The sequence below is a fragment of the Panthera onca genome, chromosome D2, assembly GCF_046562875.1.
Source record: "Panthera onca isolate mPanOnc1 chromosome D2, mPanOnc1 haplotype 2, whole genome shotgun sequence".
Taxonomy (NCBI): Eukaryota; Metazoa; Chordata; class Mammalia; order Carnivora; family Felidae; genus Panthera; species Panthera onca.
The window spans coordinates 82,253,303-82,279,112 of NC_138349.1; the positions used below are offsets into that span (position 1 = coordinate 82,253,303).

The 25,810-nt window shown below is 42.7% G+C and overlaps 1 protein-coding gene across 3 annotated transcripts in view; it reads left to right on the top strand.

The window, feature by feature from the left end:
* Positions 1–25,810, top strand: part of ASAH2 (N-acylsphingosine amidohydrolase 2) — an 83,136-nt gene that overhangs the window by 47,262 nt on the left and 10,064 nt on the right. For 2 of the 3 annotated variants that reach the window (XM_078434121.2, XM_078434120.1), the window contains 11 exons: positions 5,899–6,019; positions 7,570–7,695; positions 11,665–11,751; positions 13,929–14,033; positions 14,172–14,253; positions 16,321–16,436; positions 17,488–17,582; positions 18,759–18,798; positions 19,825–19,920; positions 23,003–23,098; positions 25,165–25,311. In XM_078434121.2, coding sequence (XP_078290247.1) covers positions 5,899–6,019; positions 7,570–7,695; positions 11,665–11,751; positions 13,929–14,033; positions 14,172–14,253; positions 16,321–16,436; positions 17,488–17,582; positions 18,759–18,798; positions 19,825–19,920; positions 23,003–23,098; positions 25,165–25,311 — 1,111 coding nt within the window. Of the gene's footprint in view, positions 1–5,874; positions 6,020–7,569; positions 7,696–11,664; positions 11,752–13,928; positions 14,034–14,171; positions 14,254–16,320; positions 16,437–17,487; positions 17,583–18,758; positions 18,799–19,824; positions 19,921–23,002; positions 23,099–25,164; positions 25,312–25,810 lie in introns of all 3 variants that reach the window. The other variant, XM_078434119.1, reaches the window with a different exon arrangement.

The window sequence follows — 25,810 nt, forward strand, 5'->3', positions numbered from 1 at the left end:
CTCTAGCTCCACCCAGGCCATTGCAAATGGCAAGATCTCATTCTTCTTTTATTGCTGAGTAACATTCCATTATATATAGACATCTATATCATATATGTATATCATATATGTATATATCTCCTATCTATATCATATCTATATCGTATGTATCATGTATGCATATATATAGATATATATATATATCACATCTTCTTTATACATTCACCTATCAGTGGACTCTTGGGCTGCGTCCATATCTTGGCTATTGTAAACAATGCTGCTGTAAATATCCAGGCACCCGTATCCCTTTGAATTCATGTTTTTGTGATCTTTGGGTAAACACCAAGTTGTGCAATTGCTAGGTCGTAGGGTAGTTCTATTTTCACTTTTTGAGGAACCTCCACACTGTTTTCCAGAGTGGCTGCACCAGTTGGCATTCCCACCAACACTGCAGGAGGGTTGCCCTTTCTCCATATCCTCACCAACACTTGTTGTTTTTGTGTTGTTGATTGTAGCCGTTCTGACAAGGTGTGAGGTGACGTCTCATTGTAGTTTTGCTCGGCATTTCCCTGATGATGAGTGATGCCGAGCATCTTTTCATGTGTCTGTTGGCCATCTGGAGGTCTTCTTTGGAGGAATGTCTATTTGTGTCTTCTGTCCACTTTTTTAATTGGATTATTCATTTTGGGGCTGTCGACTTTTATAACTTGCTTATGTATTTTGGATACTAAGCCTTTCTTACATGTCATTTGGAAATATCTTTTCCCATTCCGTAGATTGTCTTTTAGTTTTGTTGGTTGTTTCCTTTGCTGTGCAGAAGCTTTTTATCTTGATGAGGTCCCAACATTCATTTTTGCTTTTATTTCCCTTGCTTTCAGAGACATGTCAAGTAAGAAGTTGCTATGGCTGATGTCAAAGAGGTTGCTGCCTGTGTCCGTCCTCCTCTAGGATTTTTGTGGTTTCAAGTCTCACAGTTAGGTCTTTAATCATTCTGAGTTTATTTTGCATATGGTGTAAGAAAGTGGTCCAGCTTCTCTCTTTTGCATGTTGCCATCCGGTTTTCCCAGCACCAATTATTGAAGAGACTGTCTTCTTCCATGGGATATTCTTTCCTGCTTTGTCAAAGACTAATTGACCATATAGTTGTGGGGTGGAGAGGGCTGCAGTTAGCACATAGGACCTTGGGGCACAACTCACAAAAGCACTTTCTTCTCTGGGCCAAGGTGCTTAGCTCCGTGAGCTGAGTGGGGTTTGGATTTCAGCCTCCTCTTACCCCCTTTGCAACTCATCTTTGTGCAGGGCACAACCTGCATGCTGGACATGGCGGCCCAGGTTTGAGAGAATAGAACTTGGGATGGGTTTATTACTCTTTTAGAATATTCAAGAAGCTCGATTTTGCCTTTGGCTTTTCTTTTCTGCTTCAGAGTAGGAAGTGCATAGTGTCCCAATGAAGAGGCCCTAGAAAATGCCTCGATTACCTAGGAGGAGAGAATGATTATAATATTCTATATTACTTTGCTGTTTATTGATTCACAGAGCATAGTCAAAATGTATTATTTTTCATCCCTAGGAAACAGAGACTAGGAAATTTTAACTAACTTGGCTACGGAGTAGGATAAAATCTCAAATCTCTGGACCTTCCATGATACCTTGATTACATTATGCTGACTCCAGCATGGCCCTGCTTTAGCTGTGATGTAATCCTTATTTAGAAATGTTTATTAACAGGGACGTTAGTTATCCGTTTATATCTGTGCTCTAACTTCTTTTGAAATTACCTCGACCTAACTTCGCTCTTTTGAACTTTGCTTGGAAGAATGTTGTTTTGACCAGATAAAATAAATTGTGAGGGCCGCTTTCTTTTATTAAAATGATGACCTTTCTGCATATCTTTACAATACTCATCTGTTCCCATCGCACTTTGGTCGCTGTGACAAGCCTGGTATTTTAATCTCACATATTTCAAAGGCCAGGAGGAAAAATACAGCTCTTCTCACTCTGAGATTCACATCACTTTTCCGAATGCTTATTTTTTCAGTTTTGTAGAAAAAGACAAATTCAATTAATTTTCCAAGGCCTAAAATAAATGAACATAAAGGCATGAAATCAATACGAATTCAAGTCTAATTAGCAGACTAGAATTCTCAGCAATTGCTTTCTCTACAGATATTATTGTCGGCCCCTGATTGAGAGAACACACCTGATCCCCCTCTGTGTTCCTTGGCGTGTGACACAATGCCAACCACATTCTTGCTGCTAACAAATTCATGTTGGTTGAATGAGAAGAACAATTGTCATCTCTCCTTGCCTTTATCCGTTACACTGTGGCCAGAATGACCGTCCGTCCTCTAAACCCATCTTGATGCCTTTGCTACAAATGAGTTTTCTCCAGTGATCCCTTTGCCGAGTCCCTACTCCTCTTTTAAGACCCAGCTCAGATGTCGCATCCTCTCCCAAGCATTTCTCAAGGGCAAGATGCTGCCTCGCTCACCTCCACGTCTCCAGTGCCTGGCACAGAATCAAAGTTAACTGTGTACTGAATGAGCAGGTGAATGAACGGAGGGGACAGAGCCAGTATCCCACAGCAGATTAGAACTTGGGCTCTGTGGTCTGACAAACCTGGACTCTTAGACCTGCTTCTTGACTTACAACGGGTGTGACCTTGGTCAGATTACTTACTGGCTCACTCTGAGACTTCGTTTCCTTGGCCATAAAATAAGGACAATGATAACATCTGCCTCCAAGCATGCTTTTAGGATGAAATGAGATCCTGTGTATAAAATCCCTCACCTCATCAGAGAGACATGACAGTCCATGTTGATAAAACTGTTCCACAGGCTTCCTTTGATTGCCCTAGAGAGATTGCAGTCTGGCTGAAGCTGGCTGACCTCAGGGTAATCAGATTAGACAGAAGTGTTCTGGTTGGGGAGCCATGGGAAGGTCATGGCCACCACCCCATTTTCCTTCCAAACTAAATGGAGTAAAACTGTAAAAAGACTCCCAACTAACTGGAAAACACTAGTTGACTAGAATTTTCTCTGGGACCTGAGTTTTAGGAGAAGGAGAGAAACCCATATCCACAAAAAGGAAACTAGTATAAGGATTTTTTCAAAAGAGAGAAATTTTGCAAGTAATTTTAGGGCATGAGCTCAGAACCACCTTTAACCTAATCTTCTGTTCCTTTACATGGGGGCAATACATACCTTGGGGAACAAATTTAGCTCATAGGCTGGTGATAGGTTTGTTCAACACTGTTTAAAAAAATTCTAAATGGATGCCAACATGAAAAAAACACTATTATAGAAATTTTCAAATATATGCCAATTTAGAGTGATTAGTCTTTGAGTTTCCATGTAACTATTATCCACCTTCAGTAATTAGCACTATTCTCCCACTCTGTTTCATCCCTCCTCTCCTTTTGTTTTGCTTTGCTAGAGTTTTAATTTTTCTTTTTTAATGCTTATGTTTTGAGAGAGACAAAGACAGTGCGAGTGGGGGAGGGGCAGACACACACACACACACACACACACACACACACACACAGAATGTGAAGCAGGCTCCATGTTCTAAGCTGTCAGCACAGAGCGTGACGTGGGATTCGAACCCACGAACCGGGAGATTGTGACCTGAGCCGGAGTTTGATGCTTAACTGGCTGAGCCACCCTTGCTTTGCTAGAGTTTTAAAAGCCAACACCAGATAGCAAATCATTTCACTCATATATATTTCAGTGTATATCTCTATCAGGGAAAAACGTAAAAAAATATAACCATAACTCATGATCCCAACCAACAAAATGAAAAATAGTTTCTTGATATGCTCTAAAACCTAGTCTGTGTTCAGTTTTCCCTGATTGTGTCAGTAAGATCTTTTTATAATTGTTTTATTTGAATCAGCATCCAAATAGTCCGCCCACCAACTCCATTTGTTGGCTATGTGTGTTAAGTCTCATAATCGGTAAGATTTCTCCCCTTTTATTCTGTGCTATGTACTCCTCTCTTTCTTTTTTAATGAAAATTTTTTTCTTCTATTTTTTTTAATTAAAAAAATTTTTTTTATTTGGGCGTAGTGGGCACACAATGTTATATTTGGTTCAGGTGTACAACATAGAGACTGGATGATTCTGTGCCTTGTGTTATGCCCACCACAGGCGGAACTCCTGTCTGTCACCACAGGGCACTGGTACACTGCCATTGACTCTGTTCCCTGGGCTGCACCTTCCACCCCCGTGACGTACCCCTTCCCTAACTGCAAACCTGCGCCTCCTGTTCCCCTTCAGCCATTTTGCCCAAACTTCACCCCTTTCCTCTCACGCCATTTACTTCTTCAAGAGTTTTTTAATCGAGGAGTGCCTGGGTGGCTCATCGGTTAGGCATCCGACTCTTGATTTTGGCTCAGGTTGTGATCCCAGGCTCGTGGGTTTGGTCCCGAGTCCGGCTCTATGCTGAGCACAGAGCCTGCTTGGGGTTGTCTCTCCCTCTCTCTCTGCCTCTCCCCTGCTCACAGGCAGGCACATGTGCATGTGAACGCATGTGCACTCATTCTCTATCTCAAAATAAGTAAATAAACTTGAAACATAAATCGATAAATATTTCGCAAAATCATGGATTTATCAAAGATCTGGAAGCTCTGGCTTACTCTCATAAGGCAACATTTGGCAGCCGCATAGTAGAGGCTACGGTCTTTAGGCCCATGCAAGTGCCTCCGGGTGTCCACAGTCCACACCGGTCCCCGTGGCACGAACCAGCTGAACTCATCCGTGTTGCCTACCCAGCCCCTATAGGCCTTGTGCTGGCCATCTCTGACCTACGTATACATCTGTTGGGCAATGAGAACTGAATCCTGAATGATGACCTTGATGTTTAAAAACATCCCTAGTCAGTAAGTAAATGTTCAGTTTTGTGAGCTATAGTACTTAGGTAGTAATGTAAGCTGAAATGTTTTATAGAGTCGTCAGCAAAGAATTAAACCAACAAAAGATTTTTTTTTTTTTTTTTTTTTTTTACAAATCCTACATGGGCCTGAAAGTTCATGAATTAGCATCTCTCTTTTCTTGAGCATTCATTCTAGTTAATTTGCTTTCCAGCCTTCCATTCTCTATCTTTTTTATCCACGTGGAGGTTCGATCCTACAAAGGCCATTGGACAAGGTGTCCCAAGACCCCAACTTTAGTCTTGGTCCCCTATGACCAATGAGCTACCATTTTGCTTCTCTGAGACACCTTGCCGGGTGGAGGTCATAACTGTTTGGGCTCCAGGGCTGTTGTGAAGTGCAAGTACGGTAACAGATGTGAAATTAGTTTGTAGACGTTGTGGCTCTATACTTAAACAGGTATTACTATGCATATGGCTAACATCAAATTATGCATAACAGCCTCTTTCACACCTTTGTGCGCTTACTGTGTTGTTCCTTCCCCCTGGAATGCCCGTAAGAATTAATTGCTAGTCATCTGTGGTCCCCAAACACTTTATGCCTATTTTTTATAAGGTTTGTCACACTGTACTAAAGCCATTTGTTTACATCTTTGTCTGACCCTGGGTGTAAGGAAGCTTCAGTGTGTTCAGAACTGGGCACATGGCAGGGTCTCCGTAAAGGTCTTCTGAATTAGATAGGGTTGACTTCAATCATTGTTATGTGCACCTGTCTTGAAGGACAAGGTCGGCACCCACACAATGCTTTAGGCATATCGTCTGATCACTGACCGTTTAGTTTTGTATTTTTAACTTACGTAAATGCCTAGACTTTTTGAGTATGTTATTCATAAGCTAAGCTCATCATCAGTGAAATAACCTAAATGTGAAAGGCCTACCGTTGAAAACTTTTTTTTTTTTTCCTGCTGGAGAAAACCAAAGCTCGCAGGCATTGTTTTGACTCCATCACCTGGTTCTCTTCCTGAGCCGAGGGCTCCTTTTCTCTTACAGCTGGTTTGCCATCCACCCCGTCAGCATGAACAATACCAATCACCTTGTCAATAGTGACAACATGGGCTATGCATCTTACCTTTTTGAGCAAGAGAAGAACAAAGGATATCTACCTGGACAGGTGAGATTTGGGTCATTGAAAACATCATCTTAATTCATTAGATCCTCATTCATACAATGCTCAGAATAGCTGATTCACATCTTCAGTGTAAAGTGTCATCAAGCACATCACATACTAATATGCTTGGATAAAAAGAATTCTCCATCCTCCCTGAGAGGGGAAGAAAAATTAACAATGACTGTGTCAAACGCTGCTGACATCTGTAGCTTCATAAAGTTGCAATTAGTTAGAGAAGGAAGGACAAGCTTAAGATTTTTGCAATACGTGATACTTTTTGATCGGCTTGAGGATATGATCAACCGGGTTGATATTAACTTTTCTCTTCAGAGCTATCAAAGTATTAAGTACCTTCTGAGTAGCGTTAAGAACCTGAATGAGGAGGGGACAGGTGATGAATCTTTTCTGCGGTCCAGATTTCCCTGTTAATGGCGAATTTCCTTTTAAGGAGTTTCGTCATACTTTCTTTTAATAAGCCCCAAGGGAGAGATGACCCTAACCCACCAGACTTGTTATCGTAACTTTGAAACGCAATGAGGGATGGAATCAGAGATGGGGGCCGGAACTCAGTCCATGTGCCTCAGAAATCTCCTCAGCTCTGTGTTAATTACTGACTACAGATAGCTAAGTGGTTGGGGGGAGGGGGGGCTGCTCTGTTGGATCCTAAGGTCCAAGTCCCAAATGCCAAAGAATATAGGACGATAAGAACCCCAAGCCCTTGACTAGGATAAATGTCTAGAAAGTGCAATGATACCAAAGTTATTAGCCCCATGAACATTCATAGTGATCTTTTAGCTCCTGACTGATAAAATGCTATTTTTTTTTTCATTTTAGCCTGCATTTTAGGGAAAAGAAAGGAACTTCCCATTTATGATCGCTGGCTGGGGGCATTTTGAGATAAGTTATCTTTTTGGTGTAAAAAAAAAAGACACATGATCTCCAATACCTGCTTATTTCTTTCCCTAAGAAAATTGAAGTCATGGAAGGTAGAATTAGATCAGCTGGGTTGAGGTTAAAGTCTTACACCACTCAAAAAGGTTATGTGCTGTTGCTTCAGGTTGAAGAGCTAAAAGAAAAGATACACAGAGGTAGATCTGGATGGTGAATGCTATATTTAGGTTCAGTTTTGCCACAGGAACATCTGGATTCATATTTTCTTTTTAAGCCAGTAGGGATATTTATTTTTCAAGGAGAAAGGGACCTCTCAGCTCCAGATACAATACCAGGAAGGAGTCTGATGAGTCAGCATTTTATACCGTGTTGTTGTATGCTGTGTTTCTTGTCAAAATGTTTCTGTTTGTGGTACAGAGTTGAAACTCTCCTATTTGAAACAGCTTTATTGATCGTTGGAATATCATGAGCGTGATAACATGTATGCTGACTGCAATGTGAATTTTTTCACAAAGTTTCTCAGAATGTCCTACCTCCTCCTTTTATTGTGCTCAAATGGTTTTGAAGAGTTCCCCAGAGTGGATGGAATGTTTGTGTTTTTAATGGAATTCATTGTGGGAAATAAGAGAGAATAAAAGGCCGTTGGATGTTTCTTTTGGCAGGGACCCTATGTAGCAGCCTTTGCTTCATCAAACCTCGGAGATGTGTCCCCCAATATTCTTGGCCCACATTGTGTCAACACAGGAGACTCTTGTGATAACGCCAATAGCTCTTGTCCCATCGGTGGGGTAGGTAATTATGACATGAGATTCTTTGTGTTTGCATCTCATGTGCATTTTAAGTATTCACCATTAACTTATAATTGTGTTCTCCCCAAGTGCACCCAGGCCTACTGACCGCTGGCTCTTCTCAGGAGCACCCATTAAATTTCGATTGGATAAAATTCTAGTTCTCCCTTGGATTGACTCTTAAGTGTTTTGAATGGTGAGGCAATTAGTAAATGTGAGAGATGAAATACCCTTGCCCAAACTTGGACAGTCTGAAACATTTCTTTCACCTTGGCATTTCTGATATCACAAGTTAGTACCAGAAACTGCTTGCCTGAGATGTTTCTCACTTGTGAAGTCTACAGCGTTACACACACACACACACACACACACACACACAAAACACATCAACATTTTTTTTTTCTTTTCTATAAAATCACAAACAACAGGGGTGCCTGAGTGGCTCAGTCGGGTTAGTGGCCAACTTCGGCTCAGGTCACGATCTCACAGTTTGTGAGTTCGAGCCCCGCATCGGGCTCTGTGCTGACAGCTCAGAGGCTGGATTCTGTGTCTCCCTCTCTCTCTGCCCTTCCCTTGCTCATGCTTGCTCTCTCTCTCAAAATTAAATAAACATTGGCATGCCTGGTGGCTCAGTTGGTTAAGCATCTGACTTCTGCACAGGTCATGATCTCCCAGTTCATGAATTCGAGCCCTGTGTTGGGTTGTGCTGACAGCTCAGAGCCTGGAGCCCACTTTGGATTCTGTGTCTCCCCCTCTCTCTGACCCTCCCTTGCTCATACTCTCTCTCTCAAAAATAACTAACTAGATAAATAAATAAATAAACATTAAAAATAAAAATAAAGTCACAAACAACAAATCTTGCTGTCAAAACTCACACAACATGGAAAACCTAGAGGGCAGTAAAAAGTGAGTTCCTCTTCATTCCCTTCCTTCTCCCCCCTCCAAGGAAGTTACCACTATCCCACCTCTTCCTGTATACTTGTCCACACATTCACGAACAAAATTTTACAACTTCTTTGTTGATTTTTTTAATAGGACTGGGATTCGAGTTTTCCACCTACTTTGTTGTCTTTAAAATTGTTTTAGGGCTGAACACAGGTCTGTGTGGCAAGTTTTAAAGACTTACTATTATTAGTATGGCCTTATTTAGGCCATACTGTCATTTATTTCATTGTTTCCCTGCCACGTTCATTTAGATTTTTTCTGCCTTGACGTGAGAAGCAGATTGTAGTTTCTGGGCTCTTGTTCTTTGTGTTTATAGAACATGTCACCTGTGATATGACTTTTATTAAACGTCATTTCTGGGCTATTTATTTTATTCCCATCAATTCTACCCAATGGATAGTAGAGCGTAACAATTAGAGTTTTCTATTATATATTACCATTTTGGTATAGAAAGTCTTGCTTTATTATTATTCATTTGCAAAATGTTCACACATCATTCATTCTCATTCGATTTCAAGATTACTTGTTGGATTCCAACATTCAGAGAGGAAACGTTTAAATAAATTATGGTACCTGTTTGCAGTAGAATATTATGTACCAACAAACTGTACTGTGTTGGAATATTGAATGTGGGAAAAAGCTCACAGTACACAATGTTGATTTAGAAAATCAGTATTTAGGGGGCGCCTGGGTGGCTCAGTGGGTTAAGCATCCGACTTCGGCTCAGGTCACGATCTCACGGCTCGTGAGTCCAAGCCCCGCGTCGGACTCTGTGCTGACAGCTCGGAGCCTGGAGCCTGCTTCGGATGCTGTGTCTCCCTCTCTCTCTGCTCCTTCCCGTCTGGCACTCTGTTTTTCTGTCTGAAAAATAAATAAACATTAAAAAAATTAAAAAAGGAAGAAAATCAGGGTTTAATCTTGTATATTGATTATGATTGCAGTTTTGAAAATAAATGCATTGTAGTGAAAAGACAAAGTGAAACACACTGAATTGTTAACCCTGACTTTCTCTGTTTGGCATTACTATGGCATTACGGGGGGGGTTATTCTGTTGATTTTGTTTATTGTTTTTATTCTATTTATACACTTTTGTAGTTTTTTCCTACAAGGAGAATACTTTTAATCAGTAAAAATTATCATAGAATCACACCCTCTCCCACGACAGAATTCTCTTTCTCTCCATTCCATTCCATCTGTTAGATTTGCTTCCCTCATGATTGCAAGATGGCAGTCAGTACTGAGGACAGTATATCCTTTTCTCCCCCCAAATATGGTAGGAGAGAGAGAAAACCCGTCTCTAACCATGGAATAAAAGTTCTTTTCCTTCTGATTGGGTCACGGGAGGTACATATCCATTCCTGGACCGAAACGGTTGCAGGGGAAATAGTGTGCTGACAGGCTCAGGCTGGGGTTCCTGACCAATCTTGGGGAGGGCCTAGGGAATTACCACAGTCGTTTTAGACTTACCTGGGCTGGGAATGGAACTGTTGACTGTGAAAGAAGCGATGCCTTTTTGAACAAAATCGTGATTCACTTAAGAAACAGAAAGAGGGAAGCGGGCAAATGTTGACGTATCTTTTGCTTTCGCGTAGCTTCTTTCAACAGATTTTTTTTTTTAACTTCAGAAACTAGCTTTCATTAAAACAAAGATGTATACTTATTAACAATGCAAACGATGTTGAGAAGTTCGGGAAACAAAACAGGTCAATGCGCAGCCTCTAACTCCACGATTAACCTGTTAAACCTTAAATGAACATCCTACTAGGCAGCCTTTTCGGCTTCCACGCTCCTACGTGTACGCACAGTTGTACACAAATGAGGTCACGCTGGAAATGCTGTTCTATAGCTGCTTTCTTATTTCCCGCGAATATACTTTATGTTTTTTAGTTTATTTATTTATTTTGGGAGCAAGAAAGAGAGAGAGAGAGAAAGCAGAGGAGGGGCAGAGAGAAAGAGGGAGAGAGAGAATCCCAAGCAGGCTTCACGCTCAGCATGAAACCCAACACGGGGCTCGAACCCACAGCCCTGGGGTCATGACCTGAACCAAATTCAAGAGTCGGACGCTTAACCTGCTGAGCCTCCCTGGTGCCCCTCCAGTGAATACACTTTAAAACATCCTTTAAACGAGTGGTACAGTTTTCAATTTTAAGTACCGTAAGTTAGTTCACCGATCCCCTCGTGATGAATATTTTCTTTCCTTCCCTCCTCTCTCCCTTCTTTTTTCCTCCCATCACATAAATGGACTACGTGTGTCATACATATTTTCACACGTATATGAGTTTCACCTTAGGACAAATTCTTGCGAGCGAATTTGCTGTTCAAGGGAAAGCACAGTTCCCATGGGGGTGACCGTGAGTCCTGTCCCCAGCCACAGTGTGTGAGTGACCCTTTCCCCAAAGCCTCCCTGATGCCTGGTTTATCGAGCATTCAGTCTTTGCCAACAGAACAGGCGGAGTTTCTTTTTGTAGTTTAAATGTATATTTAATGATTCACAGGCTTGAATGTATTTTAATGTTGAAGAGAGATTTACATTTCTTTTTTGCAAATCACCTATTTTCATCTGTGTTCCACTGTGTATCCAGTGGGATTTTTTTTTTTGCTTTTTTCCTCCCAGATTTATTGAGATATAATTGAGAGATAACATTGTATCATTTTAAGGCATACACTGTGATAATTTTGATACACATATAGGATGCTTTTTACTGCAAATAAGAGAAAACCCAACTCCATAGGGATGAATCAGAAGGTTATTAAGGAGGTGTTCATCCGCATTTTCTTGAAATGCTTTTTAATTTTCAATTATAGTATTTAAGTATCTGGTCAATGTCAACATTTTCTGGGGTCAGAAGGGAAGGATAGAGCCAGATTTATCTACTGATTTTTATTTTTTTCCAGTGGCTCACCTATGTGTTCCAATATAACGTTGACTGGGTTTCTGATTGGCTCAGACTCACTTGTGATTTTGCATTCCTTGAGATAATTGCTTCTTTCACTAAGAGCCCATCTTGTCTCCCTGTGTTGCAGTCTAGCACGTGCATCGCTATGGGACCCGGACACGACATGTTCAACAGCACTCAGATTATCGGAGGGATCATATACCAGAGAGCAAAGGTCAGCCACGGGCTGGCCTCTTTCAAGTTCATTTAACCTTGTTCTTTCAAATCCACGGGCAGCGCTCCTTACAGAGACGGTAATGGTAAGAGACAGCAGGAGCCCGAGCTGCGCCGTGGAGTCTGGAAGCCTGCTGTTTCCAGGCCCGCGAGGAAGGCCGCTTCCAAAGGCACAAGACCCCCCCTCTCGGACTGCCCCTCTGACTTCCCCAAGGAAGTGCTTTTAAAACCAAGGAGGCAGGGAAACATTCTGTCGGGGCCAGAACGCTTGCTTCCGACAGCATGGTGACAGACGGTGTAAGGATTCCAGGTAACACGGTGTCAGACGTGACCAGGTGGATCCGGACCCACCGGGCCACCTGGCCACCCTTCACTCCTTCAGCGTCAAGGCCAAGCAGAGCCATTCGCTCCTGCTCTGGAAATTCGATTCAGATGACTTCCTAGGCTCCAATGCGGCATAGAGTCTCCATTTTACATTTCCTTCTCTTTCCTTTTTAAAACATTTTTTGATGAGGACAGAATCTGGTCTTCAGTGAGATTACAAGGAGTTGCTCTCTGCTTCTCCCTCTGCTAAACTTTGGCTTCCATTTTCCCCCAAATTTTGTGTCAGCTCCTATGGGGACAGACATCGGACTTTTTTTTTTAAGTTTATTTGTTTATTTTGAGAGAGAGAGAGAGAAAGTGTGAGTGGGGAGGGGCAGAGACAGAGGGAGAGAATCCCAAGCAGGCTCTGAGCTGTCAGCACAGAGCCCGGCGTGGGGCTCGAGCCCACGGACTGTGAGACCATGACCTGAGCCGAAGTCGGATGCTTAATCGGCTGAGCCACCCAGGCACCCCAGATATCTGATTGGAAAGACAAAGGATGGGGGGCCTGGGCGTGTCAGTCAGCTAAGTGTCCGACTTTGGCTCAGGTCATGATCTCACAGTCCATGAGTTCGAGCCCCACGTCGGGCTCTGTGCTGACAGCTCAGAGCCTGGAGCCTGTTTTGGATTCTGTGTCTCCCTCTCTCTCTGCCCCTCCCCCACCTGTGCTCGCTCGCTCTCTCTCTCTCTCCCTCTCTCAAAAATAAATAAACATTAAAAAATACTAAAAAAGAAGAACAGAAAAGACAAAGGATGACTTCAGGCTGCGGTATCCCCCATAGTTAAATCTCTTCCTTTGCCTGGCTCGTTCCTACCTTTGCTGCGCGTGTGTGTGCACACGCACGTGTGTGTTTAAGTAAATATTTTGCTCCAAGGGTTCTAAAATGTTTCAGGAGCAAGTAAGGAAGAGCTAAAGTACCTTTAAAGCCATTGGACAGCAGCCAGCCTAGTTGCTGCACTTCCTGCTTTATTACTGTGGCATCATCAGAGGATTGTTCTAAATGAACAGATTCTATTTAGGGGAGGCACCTGTGACACACTTCAGTGTTACTGTCCTGGGCCCGCGAGTCATAGGGGTTCATCTCACAGGCTGGAATCTCTTCTCAGCAAGGCACACCTTTGCTTTTCGTCAGAAAGGCGGGCAGCAGCTGGTGTTACCCACGACTCACCTGAGAGCCCCCACGTGGCTGTAGGAGCGAGGATGGGGACAGAGTGGGGACAGTTAGGTGTCAAACAAAGGGGGCATGTGCTGAGGCGGGACTGGCCTACCGTGTCTGGTGCAGATCAGTTTCCGAACGCGATGGCTCCCATTTCCCTGCAAAGTTAGAAAAAAGCGTCAATTCACCCTGAAGGGAAACAAAACAGAACAGAACATCAAAGCGTGGGTGGTGGGTGGGGCAGACGACGTGGGTCGTGAGGTCTTTCCAGCTGTCCTTTGGTGGCAGGGAACTCACTCAGAGAATCCCTGCAGTTGAGCTCTCCTCCTGGCCAAGTCAGTGATGGGCCCACCTACTCCTAATCTTAAATTTTCTTGACCGTCTTTCAAGAGAGATGGAGGCCTTTTGGTGCCACAGGCCATATCCCTAGACTTTCGTGTTTGTGGGGAGTAGACGCAGGTCAATGGTCTCAGGGCCGCCATGAGTCTGGGAAGCGACTGGAGGTGGCAGAGGGACCCACGTGGGTAGTGGCCATTTCTAAGCAGCCAGCAAACCTTGGCTCAGAGATGCTTTTCCAAATTGGTGCTTACGGGGTAATATCCGTACTGTTCATTTTAGCTCTTCTGCTTTCGTCAGCAAGCCTGTGTGGGTTTTCTAGGAACTGTATGCCTCGGCCTCCCAGGAGCTGACGGGACCACTGGCCGCGGCCCATCAGTGGGTGAATATGTCCAACGTCACCGTCTGGCTCAACTCCACCCACACAGTAAGTGTCCCTGAGCCACACTGATCATGCCACGAGGGGAGAGCTCTGGGCTGATCTCAGTACTTACGGAAGTTTGACTTCTGTTTCTTGTTCTGTTGACTTCTCATCTTTGTGTCTGTTTAAAAATCTTCCCTTTAGGCCCAAACCTGTAAACCTGCCCTGGGCTACAGTTTCGCGGCCGGCACAATAGACGGGTTCGGGAGCCTCAACTTCACGCAGGGTGAGGGGGCATGTCGTGACCTCTGTGGTTCCGGGCTCTGAAGCGTCAGGGCTCTGAAGGGCTTCGCTACAGCCAATACGTTTGTCATTTGTTACTGTTGCCTTTAAACACAGGGACGGGCGTGCTTTCCACGTGTGCACGTGACAGCCAGATTTCCCAGGGATGGGTCTCCTGGAATGCAGCTTCCACGGATTCACATAGAACGGGAGTCAGCTTTTCTTTGCATTTCAGAGTATGGATGGATGTTGTTTTTTTTTTTTTTAATTTATTTTTTTAATTTTATTTTTTAAATTTACATCCAAATTAGTTAGCATCTAGTGCAACAATGATTTCAGGAGGAGATTCCTTAGTGCCCCTTCCCCATTTAGCCCATCCCCCCTTCCGCACCCCCTCCAGTAACCCTCTGTTTGTTCTCCATGTTTATGAGTCTCTTCTGTTTTGTCCCCCTCCCTGTTTTTGTTTTATTTTTGTTGCCCTTCCCTTATGTTCATCTGTTTTGTCTCTTAAAGTCCTCATAGGAGTGAAGTCATATGATGCTTGTCTTTCTCTGACTAATTTCACTTAGCCTGATACCCTCCAGTTCCATCCACGTAGTTGCAAATGGCAAGATTTCATTCTTTTTGATGCCGAGTAATACTCCATTGTATATATACACCACAATTTCTTTATCGTTTCATCCATCGATGGACATTTGGGCTCTTTCCGTACTTTGGCTATTGTTGATAGTGCTGCTGTAACACGGAGGTGCGCGTGGAAAGTGCTTTCGTATTTTCTTTTGATTTCCTCCTTGACCATTGTCAATTTATGATCATGTTGCTTCATTTCCACATAGTTGTGAGTTTCCCAAATTTTCTTCTGTAATTTATTCCTAATTTCATTACATTGCGGTTGTAAAACACACTTTGTATTACTTATACCTTTTGACGTTTGCTGGAGTTTGTTTCATGGCCAGCCTATAGTCTATCCTGGACAGTGCCTGTATGAACTTGCACAGAGTGTCTGTTATGTTCTTGCTGCGTGGACGGAGGTATCTGCGGGTACCTGTTAGGTCCACTTGGCTTCTAGTGCTGTTCACCTTTTCTATTGTTGGTCTTCTGACTCGTTGTCCCATCTATTACTGAAACTGGGATTCTTTTTTTTTTTTTAATGTTTATTTATTAGTTTGAGAGAGAGAGAGAGAGAGAGAGAGAGAGAGAGCGAGCGCAGAGGGGCAGAGCGAGAAGGAGACACAGAACCCAAAGAAGGCTCCAGGCTCTGAGCTGTCAGCACAGAGCCCGATGCGGGGCTGGAACCCAGGAAGCATGAGATCATGACTTGAGCTGAGGTTGGATGCTTAACCAAATGAGCCATATTACTGAAAGTGGTGTTATTAAAGCTCCAGCTATTATTATTGATTGTCTCTTTCTCCCTCCATTTCTGTCAGTTTTGGCTCATGTGTTTTGGTGTTCTGTTAATAGGTCCATGTATGTTTATAAGTGTTATATTTTCCTAATGAAACATAGATTCTAAGTTCATAGGTTTCAGAGTTAATGTAACTTTTCCCCAGATTGTTGCTTTCATGTGTGATTTTTTTTTTTACTCTGTGTGTGTGTGTGTGTGTGTGTGTGTGTGTGTGGGCACACACATGTGTGGATATTTAGGTGGGGAGTTAAGAGAGGCTCTTTCTTTGGACCACAAGCTAAACAATCAGTGCTTCAAGTTGGAGATTGACGTTTTTAGTTTCTACAATGGGAAGAATGTGATTTAGTTCGTAAAGCTACAGTTAATTATATCATTTTATTTTTATTTGAAACATGAATGAGGAAGAGCAGTGGAAACAAATCCTTAAGGACCTTGAACAAAGTACATTCTTTTATCCTATTGGCCACACCAAGGATCTAATTAAATAATGACTCCTATTTTAGGAAGCACAGGAAATTTTGCCTCTTCTCTTATTCAATCTGTTTGGCACTCTTGGACAACAACCTTCATAACATCTTTGTAATAAAGTCACTGCTGTGCATTTGTCAAAGTGATGACATTTTTTTCAGAGCGTTAGAATCAAATTAGTGATAATATTCCTAACAGGGACAACAGTAGGGGATCCATTCTGGGACACTCTTCGGGATCAACTCCTGGGCAAGCCATCTGAAGAAATCAAAAGGTGTCATAAACCAAAGCCAATCCTTCTTCACACTGGAGAGGTAATGAATTTTGACTATGATGGTAAACTTAGCATATTGTTATTTTAAAACTTACGAATTGTCAGAGACAAATGATAGATCGTTACTGACATGGGAGTTCTTATTCAGATTTTACCACATCCAATTTTTAATATTAAAAATACGTGTATTAAGAATCACACTCTAAGGAATAAGAGGCATGATTATTAAATATTGTGACTTAGATTTTATGATAAATAACTGAAACGATTAAAACAGTGGAAAAGGAAAATTAGATCAACATCTACCTTATTCAGGATTCATTGATGTTGACTCCAGGAAAGGAGTTGAGACACAATTCTCTGCAGAGGAAAACATCTAGGTCCCATAAAAAAGGACATGTCCGTACCTCCATTTTCTCACAATTCGGGCAACATGTTTAACTAAAGCAATATTCTTTTAATACTGCTTTGGACCATGGATTTTCACATTCTGATCGTCAAAACTTCACGTTGGTGTTCATAATGTAAGTTGTTGATGTGGAAAAAATTTTAAATAGAGTTTTTTTCTTCCTCTAATATTCGATTAGAATTCTTCAGGAAGAAGAAAGAGAGGAAAGGAAGGGATAGAGGAAAAGCTTCCACACTAATCTGACTATGGAAAAGGATAGATTATCTTGGAGAAAACTTGGAAAGCAAGGCCAGGCTTGGTAACTGGACTCAAAAGGGAAATCATTAAGCTAAGCCGTTCCCATGGTGGTAGAATTACTTATACACCTTGCACAGTCCTCTTTGGCTTATCTATTACACATTGAGATTCTACCATGCCAGGTCCACCAAAAACTTCACGGATGAGAAAGCAAGTTCAGGTTAATGGGGCATTGGCATTGAGATCCATATGTTATGACCAGATAGAATATTGAATACTACCTCATTAATTAGAAAGAAAATCTCTGGTAGGAGGATAAAGCACCAAAAACAGCTGGAAACATTTAAAATCCTTTAATAAAGGGAATTCTCTGAGCATCATCTGTCGCTTGCCCATATAGAGAGCAATATCCTTTCACACAGTTTTCACATTTGGGGTTTTTTAGCTGACAAAACCGCATCCATGGCACCCAGACATCGTTGATGTTCAGATGATCACCGTTGGGTCCTTGGCCATAATTGCCATCCCTGGGGAATTTACGTAAGTTTTCTTTGTTACTTTGTAGTTAAAAATGTAATTATTGGGTATGTGTTTCTGTTGCAGTCACTTCTTCTGGGGGGGGGGGGCGGGGAGATAATTCTGCGCTGGCTCCTTTGTATCTCACTGTATCATACTCTTTTTTCAGTTTTCCCCACTTGGGATCTTGTGGCAAATTCTGAAACCCTGACCCTCCTTTTATCCCCACGACCGACTCTTCTCTTCCTTCAGCTCTTTGTTCAGATCTCTAACAGAGATGCCAGTCCTGCTGACCCCAGCTCACACTGTCCTTACTGCCACCACCAAGTCCCCACAGCATCAGCAGCGGCCTCATCATTACAAGGACTGCCGTAATCGCCTTTTCATCCTTACTCTGCTTTCTGGTCCCCGTAGCCACCATTGCCATCCCATTTCTTTTATTTGCTTGTTGACCATCTCCCCCCCTGCCGCACCCCCCCCCCCCCCCCCCGCCCACCCTGGAAAGTGAGCTTCATGCCCTTGAATCCTTAGCCCTTAGAAAGGAGCCTCTTGGGGCACCTGGGTGGCTCAGTCGGTTAAGCGGCCGACTTCGACTCAGGTCACGATCTCGTGGTCCGTGAGTTCGAGCCCCGCATCGGGCTCTGGGCTGATGGCCCGGAGCCTGGAGCCTGCTTCCGATTCTGTGTCTCCCTCTCTCTCTGCCCCTCCCCCGTTCATGCTCTGTCTCTCTCTGTCTCAAAAAGAAATAAACGTTAAAAAAAAATTTAGAAGGGGGCCTCTTATGTGGCAGATGCTGTGTTTTGTTAAGGATTCAATGAAAGAAGGAAACGGTAAATTCTTTGTAGGCAGGAGCACGTACACTCTCAACTTGCCTCAGTTCTTGCTAACATCGAACACAGACAGTACATTTTTTTTGGGTCAACGAATGGAAAATGATCGTCGTCTTTGCCAGTGATATTCACAGAGGGCCTTTCCCTCCTCCAAGTCATCTGTTTTCAGTTGAGGATTTGTTCTGAAGATGGGACAGCCAGGGGAAAAGGGGCTCAAGTTTAGCTCTGCCTCGTCACAGAGCTTGCATGTGCCTTACCGCGTTGTGTTAAGAGCCAGGATCCCGCCTGTCTTTCGCCGCAAGTTTTTCTGTGGTCTTTGCATGCTTTTGGAGTCGGGAACCACTTAGATAACTCTGTTTTCTTGACTCAGGACCATGTCTGGACGAAGACTTCGGGAGGCCGTTCAAGCAGTGAGTTAAAAATGAAATAAAATATGTATACCTTTATATTTGGGGAAGAGAAAAGAATTCCCTGATCCTGCGATCTGATACCTTTTAAATTAATCGTTGCTAAGATGCCTAGAGTTTCACACACTTGAAAGTAATGCATAGAGGGGTGCCTATGTGGCTCAGTAGGTTAAGCATCCAACTTTGGCTCAGGTCATGATCTTGTGGTCTGTGAGTTCAAGCCCCATGTCAGGCTCTCTGCTGACAGTTCAGAGCCTGGATCCTGCTTCCCATTCTGTGTCTCCCTCTCTCTGTGCTCCTCCCCCACTCATGCTCTGTCTCTCTTGCTCTCAAAAAATAAATAAAACACAAACAATTAAAAATAAATAAAAAAGGAAGTAATGCGTGGAGGTGAATATGAAATATTAGTGGTATAAAAATAAGCTTAAAATGAGAAGGAAGCTATAATCCAGGTTAAATATTTTATTGATATATTTATCTGTTAATAATTTAAAAATTGATAATGGTTTTACAGATCAAATAGTAAATAACCTTACGTACCTTAATATCTTGAAGTTCTGTCTAAATAAAATCTAATCCATGTTAGGAATTCTGTATTTTATCTGCATTTATGATTTTCTTCCTATTCAGGAAGGTAGTGTAGATGGTTCTAAAATGACGTAATCATGCTTAGAGCCGGAAATAACCACTACGGTCAGCTAGTATCCTTCTATTATGCCTTTTAAGGAAATGGGCTTAGTGTCTGTATTTTAGTAATAAAAAGATTCTATATCTGCAAATTCAACCAACCAGTGAGATGTTCTTAGATCCACTGACTTGCCCACAGGTAGTGCAGTTACGGCTCTAACTTTTCCCCAAGGCCTCTTGGGTACTTGCACACGGCCGAACAGTTTTGATCATTAGGAACGAGGTTAAGAGAGTCACCTTACACGAGATTCACATCTACGGTTGTATGTTAAGTATAACTGGGCCGATAGGATACAGTACAGCGAAGAGCAATTTTATCGGGCTCTACCTTTCCCCCACCAGGAATTTGCAACCTATGGGATGCAGAACATGACCGCCGTCATTTCAGGCCTGTGCAACGTGTATACACATTACATTACCACCTTTGAAGAATACCAGGTAAAGTAGAAAAGTTCTCGTCGCTTCAGTGAACTCTACCCTCATCAAGACTGTGGTGGCAAATGCAGGTTTCCTGTCTAGACTTCCTCAAAGGGGTTTTTGAGTGGTGATTTTGTTTTGGGACAGACGAGAGAATGATAAGCCAGAGGTCGTGTTGGGGAGGATTTGTATCTGGGAGTTTGCCCTTTCCAAGTTCAAGTCAGAATTCTGGCCTCACTGACCTCCACTTTTTCTGAAATGAGTTATTTTGTCGGGGGCTTTGGTAATGAGCACGGGTGCTGGCATGTCTCAGGAGTCCACGTGGAGGCATACGGTCTACTCCTTGACAAACGTCCAGTGACAGCAGCAGTGAGCTCTGTTGACTCTCCTGAAAGTCCCTGTCTTCTAGGAGATCCTGTTGACTAATGATTCCTAACCGGTACACTGGATGGAATAATTTCTGTTTATCCAGTTTTGCATTCCTCTGTAACCGTTCACTTAGAATTTCCTTCCATTGTGAGTGTACGTTTCAAACAACGATAACGCTAGCAGTACCTCTGACTTGGTCACCGATGGGGACCACGGACACGTTTTATATCACCTAGAGTTATTGCAGATTTGGAAACATTTCACTCTCGTTGCTATTTTAAAATCACAGTAGTTTGGGGGCGCCTGGGTGGCTCCTTCGGTTGAACCTCTGACTTCGGCTCAGGTCATGATCTCACAGCTCGTGGGTTCAAGCCCCGCGTCGGGCTCTGTGCTGATGGCTCGGAGCCTGGAGCCAGCTTCCAATTCTGTGTCTCCCTCTCTCTCCACCCCTCCCCTGCTCGTGTTCTGTCTGTCTCAAAAAAAAAAAAAAATCAGAGAGGAATTTAAATGTTTTGTCTAACAGCCTTGAAAATTCAGAATAATAGATCTATAAATAGTAACGAATATAAAAATTCCATTTCTGCATTATGAGTAGGAAGGGAGAGAAGAATATGTGAGAAATAAGAAAAAGAAGTTCACTGGAGGAGACACAGAAGCCATATCAATGTATCATTTTTGAGGAGGAAGGAAGAAAGCGAGGGAGAGCGGGGTGGGGTGGGGTGGGAAACCCCAGGGAGAGAAAGGCCCAGAAACAGACAGGAACAAGTATACCAAGAGATGAGGAAAGCATGATTTGAGATAGATAACAAGGAGAGCAGCAGAGAGTTCAAGAAAGATGGGGAGGGGCGCCTGGGTGGCTCAGTCGGTTGAGCCTCCGACTTCGGCTCCGGTCATGATCTCACAGCTTGTGAGTTCAAGCCCCACATCGGGCTCTGTGAGGACAGCTCGGAGCCCGGAGCCTGCTTCGGATTCTGTGTCTCCCTCTCTCTCTGCCCCTCCCCCAATCACGCTGTGTCTCTGTCTCTCTCAAAAAATAAAAACAAACATTAAAAAAAATTAAAAATAAAATAAAATCACAGTAATTAGACCTTATTACTCAGTCAAGAAACACAAACATTACTCGTTATTCAATGAAGAAGAACAAACATTATGCTATCACGAAAATGGTCTCTGAATGTTTGGTTCATGTATTTCAGTCTAATTGGTTTTCTTTGTCAACCATGTATTTTATTGTATGCATTTAGAAAACATTTACTCTGAGAGGGGTCCATAGGTCTCAACAGACTGCCAAAGGAGTCCAAAGGCACAAATAGGGTTAGGAACCCCTACTGGCTTCTCTTAGGGACACGCTCCTACAAGGACTAATATTAATTAATTTATTCACTAGTTCATTCCACAGATATATGTTGTGACAGATACTGTACTAGCCACTATCTGAGCATAACAATAAGTAACAATCTGCCCCTACCCTCATGATTACTAGGACTTATGGTCTAGTGAAAGACAGAGAACAGCAGGTAATCACATTTCTATAAAAGGGATGCAACAGGGTGATATGAAAACAGAGAGGAAGTGCATTAGTCTATATTGGGCATTTGAGGAATGGAGACTGGCAGATTTTCTGGAAGATGTAACATCTGTGTGAGTTCTTGAGAATGAGTAAGGACTAGTTAGGCAAATAAAATTTAGGGAGGGAGCCGGTATTGGGGAAGCTATGCATGCAAAGTTCCGGGGGGCAATGAGTTGGTACATTTGTGCGGCCATAGTTCATGAAGGATAGTGAGACAGGGACTAGTTGATGGAGAGGCATGGGTTAATGCAGCATCTTCTATGCTGTGCCCCAGAAAGAAGGCTTTAGAAAACTGAAGTAGAATTAATTGCAAGGGAGGAGTGTTCTGATCAAATTTGTGATCCAGAAAGGTCACTAGGATGGCAGTGTAGAAAGATTAATTGGAAGATTAAGTGTGGAGGCAGAGAACTGGTTGGGAAGCGGTGGTTATGATCCGGGTGAGAGCCAAGGGTTTGGCCACAGTAAAATCAGGAGACCCAGAGGAAAATGAAAGAGTTCAAGAGATGCCAGGTAATGGGAGCTTGGGGATTTACAGGATATAGGATGAGGGAGAGAGAGGAGTCTCTAAGATGTTGGGGGGGGGGTGGCATTCACTGAGCTGAAGAATGTCGCAGGGAGAGGGGGTGCATTTGGAGTGATGGGATCCACTTAAGATTTGATAAGTCTGTGGAAAAACCGAAGGCTTGCAGCTCAACTAAAGGAGAGTAGATGTATCTGGTTCTAGTTTGTAGCTCCATGATGGTTGAATGTCCTTCTCGGGTCAGTATCCTCACTACCCATTTTCTCCAGGAGTTCCTGAGATTCTCATTCTCCCTCATTGTTTTTTTCTCCTGCTATGCTCCTCGAGGGCAAACATTTATATTACAAGTACTTAACATAGACTTAAGCTCAGGAGCCGTTCCCCTCTTTCAGAGTAGATGGGCTGGTCGTCCAAATACCGGAAGCCGAGAGAAGCCACTGCCTTTAACAAGTAGTTGGTGGGAGCCATTTACTTTAGCCGGTATATGGAAATGTCCACCCTCCGTTGTCATAATTAAATCTTGAACGAGGCCAGTTTGAATTATGTGAGATGTCCAGTATCACCCCTCACCAAAGACGTGGGACCTCTGTAAATGGGTCAAGGCATGTAGAACGGTGTATGATTCAGCCCTGCCTCTCCTGCAGGCTCAGCGATACGAGGCAGCTTCTACAATTTATGGACCACATACCCTGTCTGCTTACATCCAGCTCTTCAGAGCCCTTGCTAAGGCCATTGCTACGGTAACCAAAACTCATATGTGTGTGCGTGTGTGTGTGTGTGTGTGTGTGTGTGTGTGTCTCGGGTGGGGAGATGTGGAGGAAAGCCAAAGAAAACCTTAGCCGCAAATGTTCAGTTTTTTCAAAACCTTCATATTTAAAGAGTTTGTAGTTATGAGGTACCTCTAAGAAATGAAACTGATAGTGATTTCAGATTCAGTTAATACATTTTGGTGGTGACAGCTTTGCTCATATGTATTATCTCATGGTATGCTCATGATCGTCATGTGAATATGGCGGTATCATTTCCCCCCCCTCCCACTTTTCAGATAAGCAAATTGGTTTGGAGATGATAGCTCACTGGGCTTACTCTAACTGTAGCTGGGAGTTGAACCAGTGTTCTCGAATCCCGGTGATGATCCTGCCAATGACGTCATGAGTTGAGTGGGTCATTCCTTCTGAGATGCCCATTTTCCGTATTGTAGCATCTCTGAAATCGGGGTGCACCTTCCAATCAGAGGAATCTTATGGTTAAAATTAGTAGCGTGTTTTTACTTTCTTGGTGGTTCAAAAACAATAGTTGCTATAATCAATAGAGGTTTAGATGCAATGAAATACAGCAGGTACCTTGGAATGTGCATTCGCACGCATCTACCTAGAGTAAGTACATCTAAACAAGTTTCCTTGAAAGAACTCCACTTATGGACATCTTCTGGGATGCAGTTATTAATGAAACTAACTCTGGTGTCAGAAGATTACTCAACAAGCAGGATAAAGGGCATAAAATAATAAACAGATCTTTATATAATACCCCATAAGCCCCAGTGAAGGCTGAGAAAGAATTGGGGCATAGCACAGACTATAAAGCCTTTTCAAAGGAAGAGCTTGGTCATATCAAGTTGAAACAATGAAATACCTGTTTCTGTGGGTCCAAAAGTTGGATATTGGCAATCCCATTTGCTTCCTCTAATCGCCGACTGTGTGAAGTTTCAGTAGGAGGTATTTACGTAGGGTCTATTTTAATTACCCCATTATTGTATTATCATAACACTCCTTCAGCTTCAGCTCTGGTACTTTTTTTTCAAAGTAGAACTGCTTTGATTTTCATCATAAAGGCTGTAACTAGTTATAGAATATTCAGATGATACAGCAAAGTAGGAACCCATAACCCACCCTGAGAGATGGCCTCTGTTTTCAGAGTTGTAACTTTCATTTACAACTATATGTCTACTGTTCCTCCCATAGAAATAGAATCTTCAAGTTTTATAGTGATACTTAGGAAGAAAGTGTGGTTCATTTTGTAGACATTTGTGTCACAGTCGATGTTATGCATCTGTATCTAAGATTAGCTATGCGATCTTGAAAAAGAATACTGAGTATCTCCAAGCTGATTTTCCCACTTGCAAAATGGGAATGCCAACCGATATTATGGCCATTGAAAAAGATTAAATACATAAAGTGAGGATTAGAGTACATTATGAAGGACTACTTAAAATTTGAGATCAGCGTTGCGATGGCACTATTAAAGGTGACAAATGTGGAAAACATAGGTTAAACCAGTCACGATATATGCTGATCTTAACTTTTAACTTAAAAGAGTGTTGATTTTTTTTTTTTTTTTAATGAGCACAGAGAAGGGTTAGGGAAAAAAAGAAAACTTGGTACTGACTCTGGATAAGAGAGGTACAACACTTTTTAAAAGTAAAAGAGCTTATCGTGTGTCCGGCCCTATCCAAAGTCACACAATTAAGGAATGGCAGTCCCAGGATCTAACCCTGAGTAGTGCTTACACTCAGATAGCTGAACTATAGCTATAGCTATATAGCTATAGCTGCCTTGGGCAGGGGGGCGGGGTGAAAGTGTTGCCTATGACCCAAATTTTCCTCTGGCGACCAAAGTTTACATTCTGGATGTCTAGACTCACGTCTTAGCAAGGTTCCCCCACATCTTGTTAAAGCTCTTAGCTCTCAGAGCGAGGATGTGTGTGTGGGCATTTCCTTTAATGAAGGCATTTCTGGGAGGTGGGAGCCTGGGGAAAGGGGCTTTGACTCTACATTGTGTGCTCCTTAAGCAAATGCTCTCTGTTCTAGGACACGGTAGCCAACCTGAGCAGAGGTCCAGAGCCTCCATATTTCAAACAACTGATAGCCTCATTAATTCCCAATATTGTGGATAGAGCACCACTAGGCAGAAATTTTGGGGATGTTCTGCAGCCCGCGAAACCTACATACAGAGTGGTAAGGCTCACCAGGAGATCCAGAAGCCTGCGTCTGGGGATGGGGGAAAGATACTGTCTAATGTCACCAACTGCCTCTAATCATGATGCAGACCAGCTGTTAGCAATGATTTTGAAAATTGTTCTTAACTCTGCAGGGCCTCTGCAAACATCAGAATGGGGAAATATTTATTTTTCAGGTGGCCATCATGTAAAATCAAATTTCTAAAATCCAAATTATTCTTTTCTTAATTTTTTCTTTTCCATTTTCTTAAATGAATGAAGAAAATTCATTTTCTTAATGGATGGTCATGGAACCATTTGTTGGAGCTAAGAAAAGTCTCTAAAGTCAAGGACAGGAAGAGCTTGTAGAAGTGAAGCAGGACTATTTTACACTGATTTTACATTGATCTTGTATCCTGCAACTTTGCTAAATCATTTATCTGTTCCAGTAGATTTTGGGCGGGGGATGTGGATTCCTTACACATTTCTACATATGTATCATGTCATCTGTGAATAAA